General features: G+C 36.9%; 2 protein-coding genes across 2 annotated transcripts; one reads left to right on the forward strand and one right to left on the reverse strand.

Annotated features, from left to right (window-relative positions):
- Window positions 1-1,744: 1,744 nt before the first annotated feature.
- On the forward strand, window positions 1,745-6,115 carry LOC141906878 (GA-binding protein alpha chain-like). Its single transcript, XM_074796329.1, has 10 exons — window positions 1,745-2,228; window positions 2,314-2,442; window positions 2,733-3,051; window positions 3,565-3,727; window positions 4,040-4,159; window positions 4,239-4,451; window positions 4,581-4,658; window positions 4,748-4,828; window positions 5,127-5,350; window positions 5,614-6,115. The coding sequence occupies exons 2-10, from the start codon at window positions 2,315-2,317 to the stop codon at window positions 5,791-5,793; spliced, it is 1,506 nt and encodes a 501-aa protein (XP_074652430.1). The 5' UTR covers window positions 1,745-2,228; window position 2,314; the 3' UTR covers window positions 5,794-6,115.
- A 237-nt stretch (window positions 6,116-6,352) lies between these two features.
- LOC141906945 (uncharacterized) lies at window positions 6,353-12,911 on the reverse strand. The gene is made up of 11 exons (XM_074796444.1): window positions 12,811-12,911; window positions 11,698-11,820; window positions 11,480-11,586; window positions 10,501-10,668; window positions 9,904-10,015; window positions 9,449-9,532; window positions 9,142-9,179; window positions 8,685-8,865; window positions 8,132-8,252; window positions 7,798-7,935; window positions 6,353-7,716 (listed from the first exon to the last, which is right to left on the reverse strand). The coding sequence occupies exons 2-11, from the start codon at window positions 11,782-11,784 to the stop codon at window positions 7,565-7,567; spliced, it is 1,188 nt and encodes a 395-aa protein (XP_074652545.1). The 5' UTR covers window positions 11,785-11,820; window positions 12,811-12,911; the 3' UTR covers window positions 6,353-7,564.
- Between the last annotated feature and the right edge of the window lie 25 nt (window positions 12,912-12,936).

Below are 12,936 nucleotides of genomic sequence, written 5' to 3' on the forward strand. Positions count from 1 at the left end.
ACCAAGAGAATGGTTTCATTAAATAAAGCATTTGAAACGAGCCCGCCACTATAAAAATAGTGATCTGAACCGTCTAGTGCTGCCCCTATGTATAACGATAGCGGAGAAAACGTGAACTAACATAATACTCGCTTGCCAGACTCTTTTTAACGGCCGTACTGAACGAACTATTTACCGATTTGCGGGCCGGATTCCGAGAAAATCTCAAACTCTTTCAAAACAGCTCTGAAACACCTTAACTGGCAATTCCTCTTTAAATGAATTAGTTTTAAAAGAGTAAGTTAGTATCAGGGTATTTCTAGTTAGGTTGGCGATGATATGATAGTAATTAATTGGTAAGCATGAATTGGTCAGTGATGGTCATTCATGAATTCTCAATATCTATAGCGAATCCCTTCTAGTTTGACACCATTACGCGGTATATCGTTTTCAAATTCAAGGAGTTTGAATTCGTCAGTGGTGGTCGGTGATGGTTTATGTTTATGAATGTATAGTTTATGAATTTGCAATGATTCTTCAGTAGTTTGAAAACAAACATGACTTGAAAAATTTCCGAAATTCGAAGTCAAGTGTTCGAGACTCGGGGATATCTCAATTGGTCAGTTTCTGACCATGATGGTGTCGCCGTTGTGGTCTATAGCTCAAATGAAACATGTGGAACCGACGAAGAGGCCCAAAAGCGCAAGTCATTTCCTGAGTGATGTGATCCAAAAATGCCCTTCCTGGAAAAGGCAGTCTCTCAATTGGACGAAACCAAATCGGACAGGACAATTAAAATTTGGGAAGGCCACAGGTAGTGGTCTTTCTACGAAGCCCACGCGGTGAGCGTATTATTATGAAATCTTTTTTTAAACCACCATGTACCACGAAGTAAAAAACATCGTTGTAAGCACTTGAAACAGCCATTAACCACTTGAAACTGTCACATCATACCGAATCCCCGCAAAGAGGGGTAGTTCAGCAAACCGGAGTTTTCATTGGCCTCTCTAGACTACCCCGCCAGTACGGGTAGCCGAGCAAACCGGAAAACTCATAATGGAAAAGAAGAATCTATCCCAATGATCACCGCCGGATAGTGAAATCTAACACCGTGATAGTCTTCGCAAGTGATAGTCTTTTCAAAAATAAAATTAATAAGTTCTTGAAGTGAGTAAGTAGGTTGAAATATTAGCCATTTCCCTTTTTTATATGACCGGGATATCATTGCACCGGGGGATCGGCTGTCATCCCTGTAAAAATGAAGAATTTATCCCAATCCTAACTTTTTTCTGCTGCCGTTGAATAATGCGTCACATTTCTATTCTCTCTTTCTCCTGTACTTTAAATTCAATGCAATTTTTCTTAAATCCCTTTCTTGTTCATAATATGTAAATCATGTAACACAAAAGGACCAATAAAGTTTTGAATTGAATATATGGGTGCCTGGTTTGTATACAGTCGGAGCCGTCCGCCATCGAGCCAGATTCCACCCCGTGATGGCGGATTAATAAATTAGGAAGGTCACGTGATAATTTCCTGTTGCACGCTTTGTCCGGTTACACGAGGAAAGCGTCGTATTTTCTCCGATTAAGACTAAATCGAAGGTAATCACGCCGTTATATCATCGATTAGACGTTGTTCGTTAGTTGGGGAAGGTGGATTGCGGGTGACGGTGGGTTTACCGTGCCTTAAATCGGTTAAAACCAGCGCGGTATCGACGGTAAACGGCAGCCGGATGTTTTGATTTTTTGCCGGAAAAGGAAACTGCAGACTTCTGTTTCCTCTTCCTGTCTCTCTTTTATTCACGTTCCTTATTCTCGAACGGAAGATTTATTTTTAGATTTCGACATACCTCCTACTAAGTCTAATCAGTTGGCTGATAAGTAACCAAATCACCACTTAAGTCAGCCTGACTATGAGCCCCACCCAATTTCTTCCCCTCTCCCATCATTCCCATCACACTATCACTATCAGTCCAGACTCAAGACTCAGACTCCTCCTGCTCCAGCCTCCAGGACCTTTCATTCAGTTTTTTTCACCCGATTGGCGTCATCCTTCCAAACGTAAATGTGTCATCAGTTATATCCTGTACCAAATTCATTATAATCTCTTCTCCCTACCCTGCACTGACTTAAAAAACAAGTATGTATCCACGGAGCTCTTTGAAACTAAAGAAGAACCGTTGATTATGAATTCATTGTCTGAGTTTATGAATGATACGACTATGTTAAAAGTTTCTCTCGGTATTGGTAAGGCGTTAGAATTATAGAAACCTTCGTTAATTCCCTATGCATGTTCATTCATGTTGTTATTGAATAATTCATTGTTTTGCAGGATGAAGAGATCTATAGAGAGCGGTGATGAACTAGAGCACATGGTTGTGAAAGAACCGAGGTTGAATATCACCGATGCAGAAGTTGAAGGGTTAACAGTCGTTTCCGAAAAAGACATCGATGAACAGCAGTTAGTATTTTCTATTTTCATTGATATACCAGGGTCCCTACGACTAACTCCCTTTTAAACAGAAAATGCTTTTAAATGTGCTTGAAACTCCTTTAATTTGAACAAAATGCCCAAAACTCCTTCAATTTTAGAAAAAGGCGATCGGAAATTTTGTCTAGATTGTAGTCAGTAAACTACACCTAAAAAACGATTTGGGACCTGGATTTTTTCTTTAATGAATCACGCAGTTACCGAATTAGAAACTGAGTTTTAGTTGTGTAAAAAATGAAAATTTGCTTTGTAAATTGTAGAGTATTTGTTACGGCTGATGGCGACCACGGAAATATATTCGTTACCGATGATTTAACGGTTCAGGAACCGACGATCGTCCAAGATTTAACGATTGTAGAAGAGGAAAATGATGATGATGACGACGACGATGACATGGCGTCGATTCACCGGTCAGCGCTTGATCAGTTCGAGCTGCAGGATTCCGCTCATACCGTACAGAATATCGTCGTTCAACACATGGACATCGCTGAACCCCTGACCGTATTGAGAAAACTACTAGAATCTAAATTACAATGCAGTTTGAAGGGACATGATTTCTACCTTCAAGATCAAATTCTTGTAAGTCATTTTCAGTTTGTTCTGATATTGTAAGGTGTGCTGTCAGTTTGAGCGATTAAGCAACGCGTATTTGAAATAATATGTAAAATACTGTGTAGAAAGTTCACTGATCCAAATCTTAAAAAGTGAAAAAAATGATTTTAGAATTGACCCGGATGTTTCGGGTTGCATTTTATTACAATTTGTTTTATTTACTTTTTATCGAAAAAGACTTTTCTTGATTATTATCATAATTTCTAAGATGCACAAATGGACAAAGCAATATTACCAACATTACATCTAGCATGGGCTTTGATTTAGGTGTTGTTAATAGTGTTTGAATCGAAATGAAATTCATGTAAAGTGAAAATTATTTAAGCCTACAATGCCAGTCTTTGGACCAATGTAAAACATTGGGCTTAAAAGTTGGTAAATTAGTTCTCTGAAAAATGTTGGCATCAAGTGAGCAGTGGCATAAAAAAAGAATGGCGTTATAATGGACATAGATCGTATTTACTTTTGATATAATTTCAGTTGGATCCAAAGAAGAATCTAGTTGAACAATGTGTCCAGGGTGAGGGAACTGTACAGATCAACGTGGAAATTAAATCTCAACCAGGCATTAAACCGATGATCAACATTGTCGATATACTAAAACAGACTGAAGAAATCATTGAAACCACAGTTGAACCAGAACGTAAGTTACACTAGTATATGTCGCTAAGTTGAGCAAATGAAAACCCTGAATATAATGTAAAATCTAAAATTTGGAGTCTGGAATATTTATAATAAGCTAGTACACATAGTTTATATCAACATTTCGAATCTATGATTATCCTTATAGTCATCTTCAGTCAAGATGTTGGAATTGACTACAAACTCAAGGAAACATTGTGGACTGTTCTTTTTCAATTTTTCGTTGTGGGATTTTATATTATTTTCACAACCCAGACAGAGTGTTTCATTCCTGAATATTGTTGGTAAACATTGTAGTTTCCTATCATTTTAGCCGAGCCAACTCCACCTTCTAAAGTTGTGATACCATTTCATGAAAGTTCTGAACACGTGACACGATGGATCGTCGACCAAAACTTCCGCAAAGAACAAGAACGACTTAAAATACCTCTCGGTTAGTAAAAATCACTGAACACAATATGAAAATGACTTGAAAAGGGCCCTATTTGATTTCTTTCACTTCTCTATTGCAGACCCGTCGCAATGGAATATAAGTCATGTGAAACACTGGTTACAGTGGGCGGTTAAAGAGTTTAATTTGACAAATGTCGATGTACACGGATTCAATATGACTGGACGTCAACTGTGCGATCTGAAACACGACCAGTTCACCAGTTATATCCCCAGCGATCGTAATGACATCTTCTGGACACATTTAGAACTATTGCGAAAGTGTAAATTTGTCGGTGAGTGTTTATCAAATTAGTTGTCTCCAGTCAGGATCGAGTCAAAAATGTTTTTGAAAACGTTTCTAATAAGTCTGAATTCAGATCTGCTACTAAAATCTCCTAATTGCTGTGTGATTTCTGTTTTAGCCGTAGTTCAACAGCCGACTCCTCATGCCATAACAACGGTCACTGTTTCAACATCTGGCAATGATTACGCACCTGTTGGTAAATATTCTGACTTCGTCAATCAATCTAAAATTGTTAAGAATCTTTCTTTGAAATGCATTTTAAATCTTTCTTTTAATTCTTTACAGCCGCAAAAATTGGCAAACCTAAATATAAAAGTCGGCCACCGCGAATATCAGATGATCGAACTTTGCCTGGCAACAGGACCGGTGAGTAACACATTAAAACTGTTAACTGTTTATAGCGATCAGGTCCAGCATTAGTTCCTGAGTTCCAGTATCACAGCAACACAGAAGGGTCCTTCCCTGGAAAATGTAGGAAATTTGCTGCCTCCTAATACAATGTTGAGCATTTTTGGGCGACATCTAATTAAATTTCCCACATAAGAATCCTATTAGATTTTGAATTTTACCTTCGTTCATCGCTCATGCAGTAATGGTCATCAGATGGATCCATCTGTGATGATGTTTATTACGTTAAATGACAAAATTGTTTCATTCTTTTAAGGAAATAATGGGCAGATTCAGTTGTGGCAGTTTCTGTTGGAATTGCTGACTGATAAGGAATGTCGTGAGGTGATTCACTGGGTTGGTGATGAGGGCGAGTTCAAACTGAATCACCCGGAGCTCGTTGCTCAGATGTGGGGCTCGAGGAAAAATAAACCGAATATGACGTACGAGAAATTAAGCCGCGCCCTCCGGTATTATTATGACGGAGATATGATCGCTAAGGTGAGTTTTAATAAACAGCTCCAGGGTCGACACTTACCTGTAAATTGGGGGGTTTCCATCTATATTTGACATATTTGACTTTCTTAATTGATTAGATTGTTATAGGGGAACCGACTTACATTTCAGGGAATAACCGGTCAGGGAAAAGCAAATCAGATAGAAGTGACCACCTCAGATCTTTTTCCTAGGATTAGAATTGACAATCATTTCCATTATCGATTAGCCTTTGAATAGTAATACTGAGTTTGTTTTGGTTATTTCAGGTTCATGGAAAACGTTTTGTGTATCAGTTTATCTGCGATCTGCGTATGTTGCTAGGATACACGGCAGCCGAGTTGAATCGACTCGTATCGGAAAGTTCGGAGCGGTTTATGAATAAAGTTCGTGTGGCGTTCTCTCCCGGAGCGTCGGGTAGCGGCACGACTAAAATCATCATGAAATGATGATAGTTTGTGGTGAAATGATAATGATACGGACTGCTTTACTCTCAGTTAGGGCAGTGGAGCCTCGGTTCAACAAACTTTAGGGCACCAGAAAATCAATTTGTTATAACCGATAGTTCAACGTTGTATACAGTGTAAAATTAATTATATTCGACTTCCTTATAACGAGGTTCTGCTGTTCTCATATTTAAGAGACATCTGAAGAATATTATTTATGTGATGCAAACTGTACTCCTGGATATATTGGACACTTAGGAGTCAATTGTGTCATTCTCCATTACTAATGTATATTGATATATTGTACATACTGTAAATCTATAATGAATTCTTATTTGTACAGAAAAAAATAAATGTCTATTATATATAATACACTTCAAATGTTGATTATTTCGATTTTTCTGCGAGATTGCGATCTCCTTTCTGGACAGGGTGTTGTATTTACGTCGATGGTAATCTATAGGATAACTTGATCCATGAAAGATCAATCGGGAATGATCAATATGCGGCCTCAAGCAAGAAGTGTCACCATTAGGAGTTGATCATTGAAGTGAAAAGAAAGTTTGGATGTACAGATAAGGCTAAACAAAAATCATACCTTGTTTCTCCGCAGCGGCCGGGTAATTTTTGTAAAATATGATAAAATTTGTAAACATTTCATTTCTATAGCGGCCGGGTCTGTTATGGTACAAATGATCACGATTTAAAAAAAAGTAATGTATAGGGTAGATAGGCGGCCGGCCGGATCAACATTTAAGCTCAGCAGAGCGGAAAACAAGGTATCAATTTTTTTTAGCCTAAGTATATTTTTGATATTCAAGACTTAAAAACATCACTCACAAATACAGAGAGTGTATACAAATCAAGCACCAATGTTATTAACATACGTTGGTTGAATTTATACATATTCACGTAGACAATGTTGTAAGTTAAAGTATATAAATTTTAACAAGCAAACAAAATAAAACAAATGCATTTCATAAGTCGATGAATTTGTCTAGTATATGGTACATTTTAGAACACATGATTCCATATACAAGTTCAATTAAGAAAGTCAAAATTACACGCATGAACCGGTAATAGATTTTACAAAATTAGAAAAAGACTTAAGTGGTTACTATAGATCAACGAAGGCAGAATATAACTCAAGTGTACATAACGTAGGTCCATGTACCAGGAAGAGTGTAAATATAAAGTGTGGAACTGGAATACATGTATAAATACGGCCAGCTGTCCGATGAAAGGAAGGTTGATCTACTAATATACATAAAACGAGCTGCTTTACAATGACTAGAATAAAGAGGTCATCGTTTTAAAGATGATCAAATTCTCCCGTCCCCTGAAATTCGTTGTAATAAAATCGTACTAATTAATACAAGTAGTAAATAAATCTATGTTAGCTGTTATTATACCTTAGATTTTGCATTCAAACTTAGTAATTACAGTAATGAATATTTATATATCACATTGATTGAATGAAAACAAATATCCAACATTTAACTTTGATATCGTTTACGTAGCCCTGGAAGCTTTTAATCGAATGGATTCTTCTAGAATTTCATTCATGATTACATAGACATACAAAATGTTTGACGTGAAATCTAATTCTTATCTATTGGTTTCATTGAGCAAAGTGTGGACAAACATTGATTTTAAGAACAGCAGAAATGATATCTTCACTTTCACTGAACTTTCAAAACATCTGCTGAATGTTAAGATTCAGGCAATAAAAAACACAAAACGATAAGATCAATAACGACCAAATCGTCTGTAATCATAAGCCATCTTTAGGAGGTGGAACAAGCTGTATTTCCTCAGCCACCGGTGCCTCCTGTTGACTGAGTAAATACATCGTTAGGTCGACCCCCAAATCTGATAATTTTGACAGAAATTCCATCTTTGCTTCATTCTCCATTTTTTCACATTCTGAAAATGACATACATATATATATAAGTGTAAACTATAGGAGTGTTATGCTAGTATATTAATCCAGAGTACAACACTTACTAAGATTGAATTCTTGTTGGATATCTAGTCTTTTAATGAGTTCTGTATTTTCACTGAGACGAATCTCATCCTGGTGGCTTTGTTTCATTAATTGCAGTGATTGGTCGTGTGCCTGACGACTTTTCTCAATATCTTGTTCTACAACAATAAATGTTCTAAATTGTCCAACGAGCATTGAGAATGAAGCAGAGATTGTTCACACTGCCAGCCAATGACATTCAATTGCATAATATCAAACAGTACACAAGAAGGATCAGTTACAAGATAACTCGTGACAATGTTCGTTCACAGAACAGACGAACCACGAGATATCTTGAGACATTTGAAAACATACTTGCTGTAGTTCGCGCTTGCTCGCGATTCGTTTTAAAATCTTTCACTTTCAATTCTTGTTCCTGAATTTCTGCGTTTAATCTCAACTGCGTACGCGATTGGACAGCTCGATCTTGCATCGCCTTAAAAATAAAATCATCGATCTTACACTAATCATGCCCATGTAATTTTTAAAGGTTTTTGACGTGGATCTTGTAATGAAAGTGGGTGATTCTAAATGTATAGTTTAAAGAATGGAGTATATGCTGCAAGAGTTGAATTCGGAGCAGGAACCGACAGATTTTTTTTAGAATAGAAGCCTGTAGATGGGTGTTAAAGCATTTTTAGGTAGAACTGACGCATCATGCAGTTTTCACCATATTCAGCGCAATGTAAAGGGGAATTCCACATCCTGGATTCATTTCAACATTTGAGAGTTAGGGTTAACTCTTGAGTTATAATTAGTTCACTTTCAATGGATTACAAGTCACATCTGAACACAGAACCATGAAACTAGAGATCCTGGAATCGTCCTGTGATCCGTGAAATGATAACCAACGACATTATGTACATACCTGTAACTGGTCGCTGGAATGGTAACCAGTGTAGACAACTTTATTGATGTCGAACCCAATTCGTTCACATCTTTGTAACAGTTGCGGGAATGTTTCTAATTGGCTGAATTTGGACGTATTCTTGAGGAAATCTTGGAAGCTAAGTTTGCCAACAACAGCCACAACATCAGCACAAACAGCGCTATCAAAATAAACACAAGTCAATTAGGGAATCTGAATATCTTAAACCCACTACTTTGTTACATGGCATTTTTTTCCTGTCTGGTTTGGTTTGCAAATTTGCAACGTTCTGATTTAAGATTTTCAACTTAAGATTTTTCATCCATGAAAATGACCAGAAACCACAGTACTAACATGTCAACAAATGTTTTGTGGTTCAACCAGAAAGGCAGTTTAGGTCAAACTGGTTGATGGTTAAGACCCATATGTAGAAGGAATAGCAATTGCTTTTACTCACTTGATCATGTCTGCTATTGGATCATGAGTTGCTTCTAACTAAAAACAAAATGATAGTCGATCATTTTGTAATCAAATAAATATTCACAATGTGGTTAATAGCACTAAAACGTTCAGATATCAGTACAGAGAATTATGATGTCGAAACATGGGATAAATAGATTTATAGCTGAAAGAAAAACTTTTCAGACTTTATCTTTCTTTCGTGGGATTCTCTATGGTCACAACACGGAATAGTGTTTCATCAACTGGTTCAGATATAAATATGTGTTAATTATGAGCAAGGAGAATCAATACTCCGTAGTTACCATTTTAATGATGTCTTTCATTTCGTAAAATAACATCAGTTTTACTGTAATCATAGTATCATCCACTGTTCGAACATCGCGCACCTTTCATAAAGAAAAAAAAATACAAAAAGAAATTCTAGGTAGATATTCTGAAGTATATACTAGGGGCGGATTTAAGGGGTGGTCTCGGACCGCTGTCTTTTACGGTACTTTTCGTCAAGACAGAGATAGTTAAAACCTGCCAATTTGACACTGATCTCTCAGAATTTGCATCCTTAAGGGTGTATTTCTTCAAAAATATCGAACCCTAATAGAGGCACCCGCTAGTGGCCTTCCTTCTGGACCCCATCCTTCCAATCTTTCTAGATCCGCCCCAGATATACTTATTACTAGTAATTGAATTCTACGGCATAGTTATAGTTTTTCATACGGTCAGTAGTTTCTGAATTAGTTGAACATTCGAATTCCCTTACATCATAATAGAAGTTTTCAGGAATGGTAGTAAGTTTCTGAAATGTCCGACTGCCGGGAATCATTCTAGATTTCATTGCTGGATCGGCGCCATGCCACTGAAATTCATGCAGCCTACAAAACAAGAGGAAACAAGTCGATCTTTAAAGCAACACTGAAAGCATCATTAACAGCTCAGTGCATAGTGGAATATTCACATCAACATTTCTACTTTTTTCACTCCTAAAAAACCTGGATTTCTATCAAAATCTTCAAATTATGAATATTCTTAACATCGAATTTTGTGAGAAACTTTAGCCTTGGCTTTAACAATGGCAAAACAGAGCTTGGTCACCGTGATGACTATAAAATCAAGTTTGAAAAAAATGAGCCTAAATTAAGAGGAACTCAAATGATGTTTGTATTCAAGCATTTATGCTCCTTGATGTAAAACTGAAGAGAATATTCTGCAGAAAAGCGCATCAAAATTTCCTAATTTTAAACTTTAAAAAAACTTTCTCACAGGAATTATACAACTTTTAGAATATTCACAATTTTCACATCCACTGATTACTTCGATCTAACGAGGACATTGGAATAAATGATCTACTGGTGATTACCATTCTTCAGCTGTAGGAATGAAGACAGTTGGTCCTTGTACAATACGACGTTCTACGTTATCTTTCACTTTTTTGTAAACGACGATCAAATGATTGGCGTCGATTTTTGTAGCGTCTTGCACGATAATATAGTCATACGCCAAAGGGTTTTCATAAAGATCACAAGGGCTGAAAAAAAATAAACACACACAAAACATGATCGTTGAACTAAGATCAAAACGCAAAAATATGTTTAACCATTTCAGTGCGTCTACACATAAATCAGTGATAGATTTCGCTAGTACACCGCACTGCGGTGTATTGATGTAATTAGTAATTATCTGTCTTGAAAAATGGCAGCACCTGTCAAACGTAGCGAAATACTAGTAACTAACAATACACTGCGCAGTTGTATAGATGCACTATAGTGGTATTACCTTTATTCAAAACACTAGGGTGGAATTTTTTAAAATTTTCAAATTATCTCCAGCACTATAGGGTATTAATTAGTCGGCACTGAAAGGGTTAAACCAGAACCATTAACTAACTCCAGTTAAGGTCACTTTCCTGCTATGTGGCACTAGAGAGTTACTGATTACAGCGATGAGATGCAAGATTCAACAATTTTCACATTTTTCGCATAGCCATTTGATCCTTTCTTCAGATTTCTTCACAAAATAGGATATTTTACATTTCTTCGTACCAAAAAGAGGATTTTCACATTTTTCCATACCAAAAACAGAGTTTTTCAAAGCTTTTTTCAAAAGGGATATATACCCGAAACCATTTCTTCATTTTTGAGGAGGTTTTATGGAAGAATTGCATAAGAAGTTAAACATGTTATAGACAATGCAACAATTTCAGCCTGTAATTAGGGTATACAAATCGTCACATAGGCTAATTTCCTAAATTTTCACATTTTTCAGATGCATCTCAACCCTTAAGGATAGCTTAACTGCAGCCGTTTCGATAATGTACATTAAATTTTCCGAAGTTTTACCCGGGTAAGTGAGACAAGACGCCATCTTTATTCTTGATAACCATATACTGGTCAGGAGTACACGTGTGCCTTCGTAATTTCACTAGACGTTGCCGAAACAGAAAAATCTGCGCAATAAGAGAAAACGCCGTTCTAATTGATTATCTAAATAAGCGTCACTGCGTGCAAGAGTAATCATATATAATAATTATGTTCAGTTGCTCCTAAATCAACTTTACCCGGTGTGGGCCTTTGATAAGGCGTCCTTCACCGAGGTGATTAAATACTAATGCTTGTTCCCCTTGAAGGATTCTTTTGAATTTCATGCTTGCTTTATCTCAATTGGACTTGTTTCTTCTTAACTGTAAAAAAGAGAAAATCAAAATGAATTATGAAATACTTCAAAAAAGAAGGAAGTCTTAGGCTATTTAGTTTTTTAGGTAGGTGATATTTTGCCAATGCGGTATTATTCCTGTTAACGCTATTTTGCCAATGGCTCGTTCTGATTGGCTAATTGACACTGCACATGCGTAGCGACGTGTGAGAAAATTCGAGGAAAGTGTTTAGAACAGAGTTAGAGAAAAAAAGGAGCATAGAGCGGGATTCGAACCCAGACTACCAAATTGTTATCAATAACAATATTCAGTAGTTAGTTCACGGCTTGGTCTCGCAAAAAAGAATTCAAATCTTTATTATTATTGCCATTGATGCCTTCACATTTTCAATGAGGACGACAATTCAAACTTAACCGTTTTAGGCTTAAACTTTTTCATGAAACTGGGCCCAGGTTCCAATCTTTCCCAAAAGCCCTCCTTGGTAAAAGCCCTAGGTGCGATACAGACGGATTTTGCCGATTATTTTGGATTGATCGCACGATTTAACAATCTTAAATATTCCTCGAACCACTTGGTTTAACGCAGAAATTCTCCGAATTATCTTACTTGAAACAGATTGGGGTAAAAGTGCACCTCTCGTGATTGACGCAATCTACAGAATGACAGAATCCAGGCTACAATCTTTCTGGTGAAGACTTAAAATTAACCAATGCCTGGCAATGTATGAATTGCTGATGACATTTTGAATCTACCCAGATTGGATTATTAATAATGAAGACAAAGTTACGAACTGTTGTCTGTTGAAGTAACATACCTATCGACCGATTAGTCAGTAAACCTGTCTGTGCCGTCGTCGTGGTTTAGTTTGAAACTGTTTGACTTTGAGTGTTTCAGTTTCACGATCCGGATCGGATATTTTCACAAACCACAGTCGAGTCAGGAATGGGACCACCGATCAATCAGATATTTGCACAACAATGACATAGCCTTCTACAAATTCCTAATAAGTCCACTTACCTAATGCAACATAAAAAAACAACATATACTCGTCTAATTTAGGCCCTGGCCGCCGCCGAATGAATAACGACGATCGAATGAATAAATGAAACGGAAACAGGTTAAACTGCAGCAGTGCAGCATTCG

Source organism: Tubulanus polymorphus, chromosome 6, assembly GCF_964204645.1.
Source record: "Tubulanus polymorphus chromosome 6, tnTubPoly1.2, whole genome shotgun sequence".
Classification (NCBI taxonomy): Eukaryota; Metazoa; Nemertea; class Palaeonemertea; order Tubulaniformes; family Tubulanidae; genus Tubulanus; species Tubulanus polymorphus.